We start from the raw sequence: 13,695 nt of genomic DNA, 5'->3' as shown, positions 1-13,695 counted from the left end.
GTTGTCTCTGTGTTTACCCTCCACTACAACCCTGGTTGTCTCTGTGTTTACCCTCCACTACAACCCTGGTTGTCTCTGTGTTTACCCTCTACTACAACCCTGGTTGTCTCTGTGTTTACCCTCCACTACAACCCTGGTTGTCTCTGTGTTTACCCTCCACTACAACCCTGGTTGTCTCTGTTTACCCTCCACTACAACCCTGGTTGTCTCTGTGTTTACCCTCCACTACAACCCTGGTTGTCTCTGTTTTACCCTCCACTACAACCCTGGTTGTCTCTGTGTTTACAACCAACCCTGGTTGTCTCTGTTTTACCCTCCACTACAACCCTGGTTGTCTCTGTTTTACCTCCACTACAACCCTGGTTGTTTACTCTGGTTGTTTGTTTACCCTCCACTACAACCCTGGTTGTCTCTGTTTACCCTCCACTACAACCCTGGTTGTCTCTGTTTACCCCTGGTTGTCTACTACAACCCTGGTTGTCTCTGTTTACCCTCCACTACAACCCTGGTTGTCTCTGTTACACTACAACCCTGGTTGTCTCTGTGTTTACCCTCTACTGGTTGTCAACCCTGGTTGTCTCTGTGTTTACCCTCTACTACAACCCTGGTTGTCTCTGTGTTTACCCTCTACTATAACCCTGGGTTGTCTCTGTTTACCCTCTTTACCCTGGTTGTCTCTGTTTTACTCCACTACAACCCTGGTTGTCTCTGTTTACCCTCCAATACAACCCTGGTTGTCTCTGTGTTTACCCTCCACTACAACCCTGGTTGTCTCTGTGTTTACCCTCTACTACAACCCTGGTTGTCTCTGTTTACCCTCCACTACAACCCTGGTTGTCTCTGTTTACCCTCCACTACAACCCTGGTTGTCTCTGTTTACCCTCCACTACAACCCTGGTTGTCTCTGTGTTTACCCTCTACTACAACCCTGGTTGTCTCTGTTTACCCTCCACTACAACCCTGGTTGTCTCTGTTTACCCTCTACTACAACCCTGGTTGTCTCTGTTTACCCTCCACTACAACCCTGGTTGTCTCTGTTTACCCTCCACTACAACACTGGTTGTCTCTGTTTACCCTCCACTACAACCCTGGTTGTCTCTGTTTACCCTCTACTACAACCCTGGTTGTCTCTGTTTACCCTCTACTACAACCCTGGTTGTCTCTGTTTACCCTCCACTACAACCCTGGTTGTCTCTGTGTTTACCCTCCACTACAACCCTGGTTGTCTCTGTTTACCCTCCACTACAACCCTGGTTGTCTCTGTGTTTACCCTCCACTACAACCCTGGTTGTCTCTGTGTTTACCCTCCACTACAACCCTGGTTGTCTCGGTTTACCCTCCACTACAACCCTGGTTGTCTCTGTTTACCCTCTACTACCCTCTACTACAACCCTGGTTGTCTCTGTTTACCCTCCACTACAACCCTGGTTGTCTCTGTTTACCCTCTACTACCCTCCACTACAACCCTAGTTATCTCTGTTTACCCTCTACTACCCTCCACTACAACCCTTTGTTGTCTCTGTTTACCCTCCACTACAACCCTGGTTGTCTCTGTGTTTACCCTCCACTACAACCCTAGTTGTCTCTTTTTACCCTCTACTACAACCCTGGTTGTCTCTCTGTTTACCCTCTACTACAACCCTGGTTGTCTCTGTGTTTACCCTCCACTACAACCCTGGTTGTCTCTTTTTACCCTCTACTACAACCCTGGTTGTCTCTCTGTTTACCCTCTACTACAACCCTGGTTGTCTCTTTTTACCCTCTACTACAACCCTGGTTGTCTCTTTTTACCCTCCACTACAACCCTGGTTGTCTCTTTTTACCCTCCACTACAACCCTGGTTGTCTCTTTTTACCCTCTACTACAACCCTGGTTGTCTCTGTTTACCCTCTACTACAACCCTGGTTGTCTCTGTGTTTACCCTCTACTACAACCCTGGTTGTCTCTGTGTTTACCCTCCACTACAACCCTGGTTGTCTCTGTTTACCCTCCACTACAACCCTGGTTGTCTCTGTGTTTACCCTCCACTACAACCCTGGTTGTCTCTGTTTACCCTCCACTACAACCCTGGTTGTCTCTGGTTACCCTCCACTACCCTCCACTACAACCCTGGTTGTCTCTGTTTACCCTCCACTACAACCCTGGTTGTCTCTGTTTACCCTCCACTACAACCCTGGTTGTCTCTGTTTACCCTCTACTACCCTCCACTACAACCCTGGTTGTCTCTGTTTACCCTCTACTACCCTCCACTACAACCCTGGTTGTCTCTGTGTTTACCCTCTACTACAACCCTGGTTGTCTCTGTGTTTACCCTCTACTACAACCCTGGTTGTCTCTGTGTTTACCCTCCACTACAACCCTAGTTGTCTCTTTTTACCCTCTACTACAACCCTGGTTGTCTCTCTGTTTACCCTCTACTACAACCCTGGTTGTCTCTGTGTTTACCCTCCACTACAACCCTGGTTGTCTCTTTTTACCCTCTACTACAACCCTGGTTGTCTCTGTGTTTACCCTCTACTACAACCCTGGTTGTCTCTTTTTACCCTCTACTACAACCCTGGTTGTCTCTTTTTACCCTCCACTACAACCCTGGTTGTCTCTTTTTACCCTCCACTACAACCCTGGTTGTCTCTTTTTACCCTCTACTACAACCCTGGTTGTCTCTGTTTACCCTCTACTACAACCCTGGTTGTCTCTGTGTTTACCCTCTACTACAACCCTGGTTGTCTCTGTGTTTACCCTCCACTACAACCCTGGTTGTCTCTGTTTACCCTCCACTACAACCCTGGTTGTCTCTGTGTTTACCCTCCACTACAACCCTGGTTGTCTCTGTTTACCCTCCACTACAACCCTGGTTGTCTCTGTTTACCCTCCACTACCCTCCACTACAACCCTGGTTGTCTCTGTTTACCCTCCACTACAACCCTGGTTGTCTCTGTTTACCCTCTACTACCCTCCACTACAACCCTGGTTGTCCACTACAACCCTGGTTGTCTCTGTTTACCCTCTACTACCCTCCACTACAACCCTGGTTGTCTCTGTTTACCCTCCACTACAACCCTGGTTGTCTCTGTGTTTACCCTCCACTACAACCCTGGTTGTCTCTGTTTACCCTCCACTACAACCCTGGTTGTCTCTGTTTACCCTCCACTACCCTCCACTACAACCCTGGTTGTCTCTGTTTACCCTCCACTACAACCCTGGTTGTCTCTGTTTACCCTCCACTACAACCCTGGTTGTCTCTGTTTACCCTCTACTACCCTCCACTACAACCCTGGTTGTCTCTGTTTACCCTCTACTACCCTCCACTACAACCCTGGTTGTCTCTGTGTTTACCCTCTACTACAACCCTGGTTGTCTCTGTGTTTACCCTCTACTACAACCCTGGTTGTCTCTGTGTTTACCCTCTACTACAACCCTGGTTGTCTCTGTGTTTACCCTCCACTACAACCCTGGTTGTCTCTGTGTTTACCCTCCACTACAACCCTGGTTGTCTCTGTTTACCCTCCACTACAACCCTGGTTGTCTCTGTGTTTACCCTCCACTACAACCCTGGTTGTCTCTGTTTACCCTCCACTACAACCCTGGTTGTCTCTGTTTACCCTCCACTACAACCCTGGTTGTCTCTGTGTTTACCCTCCACTACAACCCTGGTTGTCTCTGTTTACCCTCCACTACAACCCTGGTTGTCTCTGTGTTTACCCTCTACTACAACCCTGGTTGTCTCTGTGTTTACCCTCTACTACAACCCTGGTTGTCTCTGTTTACCCTCCACTACAACCCTGGTTGTCTCTTTTTACCCTCCACTACAACCCTGGTTGTCTCTGTTTACCCTCCACTACAACCCTGGTTGTCTCTGTTTACCCTCCACTACAACCCTGGTTGTCTCTGTTTACCCTCCACTACAACCCTGGTTGTCTCTGTGTTTACTCCAGAGCGGACTGGCCACGGGACCTGTGTGCCTCTACCTACTTCCCAAAGTTCAGGAACGGGTGGGAGCCCCCAGCTGAGCTGTTCAGGACCTCCCCATGGGAGACAGAGGGATTAGGGGAACCTCCCATGTCCTTCATGTCCCACCCCATGTCCCCACACAAGTCAGAAGAGGTGAGATTGATCAGTAGGAAAACAGCTGTAGTAATTTTTGGACTGCTGTCCGTTTCAGTCCTTATAGTAGACCTCTGTTAGTTCTTCATTTGTTTGTTTACATTTCTTCAGTGACATTTCTTCTCGCTCATAAGCTCTTCTTGGTTTGCAAATGATGTTTTATGAAACAGGTTTGAATAGTTGGAGCACAGGGTGTTAGGATAGTCAGACACACACAGTACCAGTCCATATAATCACTTTACAATGATAATAAAATCCTCTCATTTTCAGTTTTTTGGAACCCAGTCTTCCAGCTCATCAAATGGGTCAGTTTATGATATTTCTAGTTAATGTGATTCTACATTACAACTAATTACACTGCTACTTTTCTCATTGTTACTTCTTTTTATTTAATTTGATTTAACTTTGTTGTTTCTTGAGCTGCATTGTAATCTGTACACATGTTAAGACTGTTTGGTGTTTGTCTCCTGTCTCAGGTCCTACAATGGTCTGGCGTCCTCGTCCCGTAAATATGCTAAGATCTGCTACCACTTTGTGGCCCGCAACGCCAACGAACTGTCAGTACTGCAGGACGAGGTGGTAGAGGTACGACATCTATATTATAATACTGTCAGTACTGCAGGACGAGGTGGTAGAGGTACGACATCTATATTATAATACTGTCAGTACTGCAGGACGAGGTGGTGGAGGTACGACATCTATATTATAATACTGTCAGTACTGCAGGACGAGGTGCTGGAGGTACGACATCTATATTATAATACTGTCAGTACTGCAGGACGAGGTGGTGGAGGTACGACATCTATATTATAATACTGTCAGTACTGCAGGACGAGGTGGTGGAGGTACGACATCTATATTATAATACTGTCAGTACTGCAGGACGAGGTGCTGGGTAGACATCTATATTATAATACTGTCAGTACTGCAGGACGAGGTGGTGGAGGGTAGAGGTACGACATCTATATTATAATACTGTCAGTACTGCAGGACGAGGTGGTGGACGAGGTGGTAGAGGTACGACATCTATATTATAATACTGTCAGTACTGCAGGACGAGGTGGTGAGGTTACAACTAACATCTAGGTCAGGTGCAGGACTGGGTGCTGGAGGTACGACATCTATATTATAATACTGTCAGTACTGCAGGACGAGGTGCTGGAGGTACGACATCTATATTATAATACTGTCAGTACTGCAGGACGAGGTGCTAGAGGTACGACATCTATATTATAATACTGTCAGTACTGCAGGACGAGGTGCTGGAGGTACGACATCTATATTATAATACTGTCAGTACTGCAGGACGAGGTGCTGGAGGTACGACATCTATATTATAATACTGTCAGTACTGCAGGACGAGGTGCTGGAGGTACGACATCTATATTATAATACTGTCAGTACTGCAGGACGAGGTGGTAGAGGTATGACATCTATATTATAATACTGTCAGTACTGCAGGACGAGGTGCTAGAGGTACGACATCTATATTATAATACTGTCAGTACTGCAGGACGAGGTGGTGGAGGTACGACATCTATATTATAATACTGTCAGTACTGCAGGACGAGGTGGTGGAGAGGGTGGTAGACATCTATATTATAATACTGTCAGTACTGCAGGACGAGGTGCTAGAGGTACGACATCTATATTATAATACTGTCAGTACTGCAGGACGAGGTGCTAGAGGTACGACATCTATATTATAATACTGTCAGTACTGCAGGACGAGGTGGTAGAGGTATGACATCTATATTATAATACTGTCAGTACTGCAGGACGAGGTGCTAGAGGTACGACATCTATATTATAATACTGTCAGTACTGCAGGACGAGGTGGTGGAGGTACGACATCTATATTATAATACTGTCAGTACTGCAGGACGAGGTGCTAGAGGTACGACATCTATATTATAATACTGTCAGTACTGCAGGACGAGGTGCTAGAGGTACGACATCTATATTATAATACTGTCAGTACTGCAGGACGAGGTGCTAGAGGTACGACATCTATATTATAATACTGTCAGTACTGCAGGACGAGGTGGTAGAGGTATGACATCTATATTATAATACTGTCAGTACTGCAGGACGAGGTGCTAGAGGTACATCTATATTATAATACTGTCAGTACTGCAGGACGAGGTGGTGGAGGTACGACATCTATATTATAATACTGTCAGTACTGCAGGACGAGGTGGTAGAGGTACGACATCTATATTATAATACTGTCAGTACTGCAGGACGAGGTGCTAGAGGTACGACATCTATATTATAATACTGTCAGTACTGCAGGACGAGGTGCTAGAGGTACGACATCTATATTATAATACTGTCAGTACTGCAGGACGAGGTGGTAGAGGTATGACATCTATATTATAATACTGTCAGTACTGCAGGACGAGGTGCTAGAGGTACGACATCTATATTATAATACTGTCAGTACTGCAGGACGAGGTGGTGGAGGTACGACATCTATATTATAATACTGTCAGTACTGCAGGACGAGGTGGTGGAGGTACGACATCTATATTATAATACTGTCAGTACTGCAGGACGAGGTGGTGGAGGTAGGTCTATATTATAATACTGTCAGTACTGCAGGACGAGGTGGTGGAGGTACTCTATATTATAATACTGTCAGTACTGCAGGACGAGGTGGTGGAGGTACGACATCTATATTATAATACTGTCAGTACTGCAGGACGAGGTGCTGGAGGTACGACATCTATATTATAATACTGTCAGTACTGCAGGACGAGGTGGTAGAGGTACGACATCTACAGTTGAAGTCGGAAGTTTACATACACTTAGGTTGGAGTATTTAAAACGTGTTTTTTAATCACTCCACACATTTCTTGTTAACAAACTATAGTTTTGGCAAGTCGGTTAGGACATCTACTTTGTGCATGACACAAGTCATTTTTCCAACAATTGTTTAAACAGCTTGGAAAATTCCAGGAAATTATGTCATGGCTTTAGAAGCATCTGATAGGCTAATTGACATAATTTGAGTCAATTGGAGATGTACCTGTGGATGTATTTCATGGCCTACCTTCAAACTCAGTGCCTCTTTTGCTTGACATCATTGGAAAATCAAAAGAAATCAGCCAAGACTTCAGAAAAAAAATTGTAGACCTCCACAAGTCTGGTTCATCCTTGGGAGCAATTTCCAAACGTCTGAAGGTACCACGTTCATCTGTACAAACAATAGTACGCAAGTATAAACACCATGGGACCACACAGCCATCATACCGCTCAGGAAGGAGACGCTTTCTGTCTCCTACAGATGAACGTACTTTGGTGCAAAAAGTGCAAATCAATCCCAGAACAACAGCAAAGGACCCTGTGAAGATGCTGGAGGAAACAGGTACAAAAGTATCTATATCCACAGTTAAACAAGGTCTATATTGCCATAACCTGAAAGTCCGCTCAGCAAGGAAGAAACCACTGCTCCAAAACTGCCATAAAAATCCAGACTACGGATTGCAACTGCACATGGGGACAAAGATCGTACTTTTTGTAGAAATGTCCTCGTCTGATAAAACTAAAGTAGAACTGTTTGACCATAATGACCATCGTTTTGTTTGGGGGAAAAGGGGGAGGCTTGCAAGCCGAAGAACACCGTCCCAACCGTGAAGCACGGGGGTGGCAGCATCATGTTGTGGTGGTTCTTTGGGGCAGGAGGGACTGGTGCACTTCACAAAATAGATAGCATCATAAGGAATGAAAATTATGTGGATATATTGAAGCAACATCTCAAGACATCAGTCATGAGTGTTAAAGCTTGGTGACAAATGGGTCTTCCAAATGGACAATGAACCCAAGCATACTTCCAAAGTTGTGGCAAAATGGCTTAAGGACAACAAAGTCAAGGTATTGGAGTGGCCATCACAAAGCCATGACCTCAATCCTATAGAAAATGTGTGTGCAGAACTGAAAAAGCGTGTACGAGCAAGGAGGCCAACAAACCTGACTCAGTTACACCAGCTCTGTCAGGAGGAATGGGCCAAACTTCACCCAACTTATTGTGGGAAGCTTGTGGAAGGCTACCCGAAACGTTTCACCAAAGTTAAACAATTTAAAGGCAATGCTACCAAATACTAATTGAGTGTATGTCAACTTCTGACCCACTGGGAATGTGATGAAAGAAATAAAAGCTGAAATAAATAATTCTCTTATTACTATTATTCTGACATTTCACATTCTTAAAATGAAGTCAGTTAATTAAGAACAAATTCTTATTTACAATGACAGCCTACCAGGGAACAGTGGGTTAACTGCCTTATTCAGGGGCAGAACGACAGATTTTTACCTTGCCAGCTCGAGGATTCGATCTAGCAACCTTTCGGTTACTGGCCCAATGCTCTAACCACTAGGCTACCTACTGCCCAGCCCAATGCTCTAACCACTAGGCTACCTTCTGCCCAGCCCAACGCTCTAACCACTAGGCTACCTACTGCCCAGCCCAACGCTCTAACCACTAGGCTACCTGCCGCCCGGCCCAACGCTCTAACCACTAGGCTACCTACTGCCCAGCCCAACGCTCTAACCACTAGGCTACCTACTGCCCGGCCAAACGATCTAACCACTAGGCTACCTACTGCCCAGCCCAACGATCTAACCACTAGGCTACCTGCCGCCCGGCCCAACGCTCTAACCACTAGGCTACCTGCTGCCCGGCCCAACGCTCTAACCACTAGGCTACCTACTGCCCAGCCCAACGCTCTAACCACTAGGCTACCTACTGCCCGGCCAAACAATCTAACCACTAGGCTACCTGCCGCCCGGCCCAACGCTCTAACCACTAGGCTACCTACTGCCCAGCCCAACGCTCTAACCACTAGGCTACCTGCCAACTCTACATTGGCTTGGAACCCCTAACCCTGGCAATTTGACTGGTTAACTCACGGGTACACTCGACAATGGCTGCCTGTTATTGTGATGCAATCATTTCCATGGTAATGTAGATTGTTCATTCAAATTATTTTAACTGATGTGTCTCATTCAATGGGATGTATGTTTTGTGATGTCAGTTGAGTTGAATTAAACAAATCACAGCACATATTGATGGGTACACTTCCTGCTTTTACTTCCTGCTTTGCTCCTATGGGTACACTTGCAATGGCCCGCCAGTCCACCAATTATTGTGTTGAATGGGGACGCCTATTCTGTTCATTCTGTTCCTATGCAGATGAAAAATGTGAGCTATCGTGAAAATAATGCTGAAAATATTTCCGAAATCTTAACCTAAAACCAATTAGTCAAATTGATCACAGAATTGTTATACAAATTGAATACATTAAGTAATTAGTTTAAGAAAGTGCTGCTGCATTTAAAGATAAATAACCTACAGTACTAATCAAATCAAATCAAATGTATTTATATAGCCCTTCGTACATCAGCTGATATCTCAAAGTGCTGTACAGAAACCCAGCCTAAAACCCCAAACAGCAAGCAATGCAGGTGTAGAAGCACGGTGGCTAGGAAAAACTCCCTAGAAAGGCCAAAACCTAGGAAGAAACCTAGAGAGGAACCAGGCTATGTGGGGTGGCCAGTCCTCTTCTGGCTGTGCCGGGTGGAGATTATAACAGAACATGGCCAACATGTTCAAATGTTCATAAATGACCAGCATGGTCGTATAATAATAAGGCAGAACAGTTGAAACTGGAGCAGCAGCACGGTCAGATGGACTGGGGACAGCAAGGAGTCATCATGTCAGGTAGTCCTGGGGCATGGTCCTAGGGCTCAGGTCCTCCGAGAGAGAGAAAGAAAGAGAGAAGGAGAGAATTAGAGAACGCACACTTAGATTCACACAGGACACCGAATAGGACAGGAGAAGTCCTCCAGATATAACAAACTGACCCTAGCCCCCCGACACAAACTACTGCAGCATAATTACTGGAGGCTGAGACAGGAGGGGTCAGGAGACACTGTGGCCCCATCCGAGGACACCCCCGGACAGGGCCAAACAGGAAGGATATAACCCCACCCATTTTGCCAAAGCACAGCCCCCACACCACTAGAGGGATATCTTCAACCACCAACTTACCATCCTGAGACAAGGCTGAGTATAGCCCACAAAGATCTCCACCATGGCACAACCCAAGGGGGGCGCCAACCCAGACAGGATGACCACATCAGTGAATCAACCCACTCAGGTGACGCACCCCTTCCAGGGACGGCATGAGAGAGCCCCAGTAAGCCAGTGACTCAGCCCCTGTAATAGGGTTAGAGGCAGAGAATCCCAGTGGAAAGAGGGGAACCGGCCCGGCAGAGACAGCAAGCGCGGTTCGTTGCTCCAGAGCCTTTCTGTTCACCTCCCACTCCTGGGGGAGACTACACTCAATCATATGACCCACTGAAGAGATGAGTCTTCAGTAAAGACTTAAAGGTTGAGACCGAGTTTGGGTCTCTGACATGGGTAGGCAGACCGTTCCATAAAAATGGAGCTCTATAGGAGAAAGCCCTGCCTCCAGCTGTTGCTTAGAAATTCTAGGGACAATTAGGAGGCCTAACTACAGACTAAACTTCACCTGCATCGTCCTTGTGGTGTTGAGATATAAATACAATCATTATTATATTATTATTATCAGTGTTATCATTATTATTATTATAATATTATTATTATTATATTATTATTATTATATTATTATTATTATATTATTATATTATTATTATTATATTATTATTACTATTATTATTATTATTATTATATTATTATTACTATATTATTATATTATTATATTATTATTACTATATTATTATTATTATTATTATTATATTATTATTATTATATTATTATTACTATATTATTATATTATTATTATTATATTATTATTATATATTATTATTATATTATTATTATTATATTATTACTATATTATTACTATATTATTATTACTATATTATTATTATATTATTACTATATTATTATTATATTATTATTATTATATTATTATTATTATATTATTATTACTATATTATTATTATATATTATTATTATTATTATATATATTACTATATTATTATTACTATATTATTATTATATTATTATTATTATTATTATTATTATTATATTATTATTACTATATTATTATTATTATTATATTATTACTATATTATTATTACTATATTATTATTATTATTATATTATTACTATATTATTATTACTATATTATTATTATTATATTATTATTATTATATTATTATTACTATATTTATTATTATTATTATATTATTACTATATTATTATTATAATATATTATTACTATATTATTATTATATTATTATTATATTATATTATTATTACTATATTATTATTACTATATTATTATTATTATTATATTATTACTATATTATTATTACTATATTATTATTATTATATTATTATTATTATATTATTATTATTATTATATTATTACTATATTATTATTACTATATTATTATTATATATTATTGTTATTATATTATTATTACTATATTATTATTACTATATTATTATTATTATATTATTACTATATTTATTATTATTATAATATTATTTATTATTATTATATTATTATTATAATATTATTATTATTATTATTATATTATTACTATATTATTATTATTATTATATTATATTATTATTATATTAGTACTATATTATATTATTATTATAATATTACTATATTATTATTATATTATTACTATATTATTATTATATTAGTACTATATTATTATTATATTAGTACTATATTATATTATTATTATAATATTACTATATTATTATTATATTAGTACTATATTATTATTATATTAGTACTATATTATTATTATATTAGTACCCCATTATATTATTATTATAATATTACTATATTATTATTATATTATCCTCCATACTGTACTATATTATTATTATATTAGTACTATATTATTATTATTATTATTATATTATTATTATAATATGATTTATTATTATATTATTATTATATTATTACGATATTATCATTATTGTATTATTACTATATTATTATTACTATATTATTATATTATTATATTATTATATTATTATTATTATTATATTATTATATTATTACTATATTATTATTATTACTATATTATTATTATTATATTATTACTATATTATTATTACTACATTATTATATTATATTATTATTATATTATTATTATATTATTATTACTATATTATTATTATTACTATATTATTATTACTACATTATTATATTATATTATTATTATATTATTATTACTATATTATTATTATATTATTACTATATTATTATTATTATTATTATATTATTACTATATTATTATTATTATTATATTATGTCATTGTGGCCTTGCAGGTGATAGAGGACGATAAACAGTGGTGGAAAGTGAGGAACAGGAGCGGCCAATCAGGATACGTCCCCTCCAACGTCCTGGAAGTGGTCACACTGGAGGAACCACACGGCATGGCTGAACCCCTCTATAGCCAGGTAACATTACACACACACACACATATGTATGCACGCACACATACACACAAACACACACACATACACACAAACACACACCACACACACACACACATATGTATGCACGTACACATACACTCAAAAACGCACACATACACACAAACACACACCACACACACAAACACACATGTATGCACGCACACATACACTCAAACACGCACACATACACACAAACACACACCACAACATACAAATACAAACATGATGTTTTACACTCATAAATTCAGTGTGCAGACCTTTAATTCTGTACACACACACACACACCATCATGCTACCAGCCCCTCCTCCATACTGTACACACACACACACCATCATGCTACCAGCCCCTCCTCCATACTGTACACACACACACACCATCATGCTACCAGCCCCTCCTCCATACTGTACACACACACACACCATCATGCTACCAGCCCCTCCTCCATACTGTACACACACACACACCATCATACTGTACCAGCCCCTCCTCCATACTGTACCAGCCCCTCCTCCATACTGTACCAGCCCCTCCTCCATACTGTACCAGCCCAACCAATTAGAAAGCAGTACATCCTGTAAGCTGTTTTAAAATTGGAATGTTAAACCTGTTTCCCCTGACAACATCCTTCCACATAGTGTGTTAGTCAGCATCTGGAAAAGCACTGTATAAATCCAATTAATTCATTCATTCATTATAACATCCTTCCACATGTCTTCCTCTCTGTCTCCTGTGTGTGTGTAACGTGGTGTTATCGCCAGGCTGGCCAGCCCTTACAGCCCAACCTCTCCCTCCAGCTCTCTAGGTAGAGGGGTCAGAGCTTTGACATGAGCCTGGTCCAAAGACTGTGAGTCTCTTACAGCCTGGTCATCAGGCATGGGTTATCATGGTGGGCCCAGCCCCCAATCATGACCTGGTCATCAGTTACCTCATGGTGTTATCGCAGCCCACCCATTTAGATTGAGTGTTTTCAAACCTGGATATTATTATTTATCTTTTCATGACCTACCTGAAAATGCCAACACCATAAGATATAAATCATTGCAAACAGTTACTAGGTTTGACATTCACTCCTGGTCATCGGGTGTTATG

At 40.9% G+C, this 13,695-nt stretch overlaps 1 protein-coding gene across 1 annotated transcript; it reads left to right on the top strand.

Annotated features, from left to right (window-relative positions):
- Positions 1-3,818: 3,818 nt before the first annotated feature.
- Positions 3,819-13,412, top strand: LOC115127463 (epidermal growth factor receptor kinase substrate 8-like protein 2). The gene is made up of 5 exons (XM_065014933.1): positions 3,819-4,104; positions 4,375-4,409; positions 4,581-4,689; positions 12,456-12,587; positions 13,365-13,412. The coding sequence occupies exons 1-5, from the start codon at positions 4,060-4,062 to the stop codon at positions 13,410-13,412; spliced, it is 369 nt and encodes a 122-aa protein (XP_064871005.1). The 5' UTR covers positions 3,819-4,059.
- Positions 13,413-13,695: the final 283 nt, after the last annotated feature.

Source organism: Oncorhynchus nerka, unplaced genomic scaffold (genome assembly GCF_034236695.1).
Source record: "Oncorhynchus nerka isolate Pitt River unplaced genomic scaffold, Oner_Uvic_2.0 unplaced_scaffold_1904, whole genome shotgun sequence".
Lineage (NCBI taxonomy): Eukaryota > Metazoa > Chordata > Actinopteri > Salmoniformes > Salmonidae > Oncorhynchus > Oncorhynchus nerka.
This window is presented reverse-complemented; position numbering and strand designations above follow the sequence as displayed.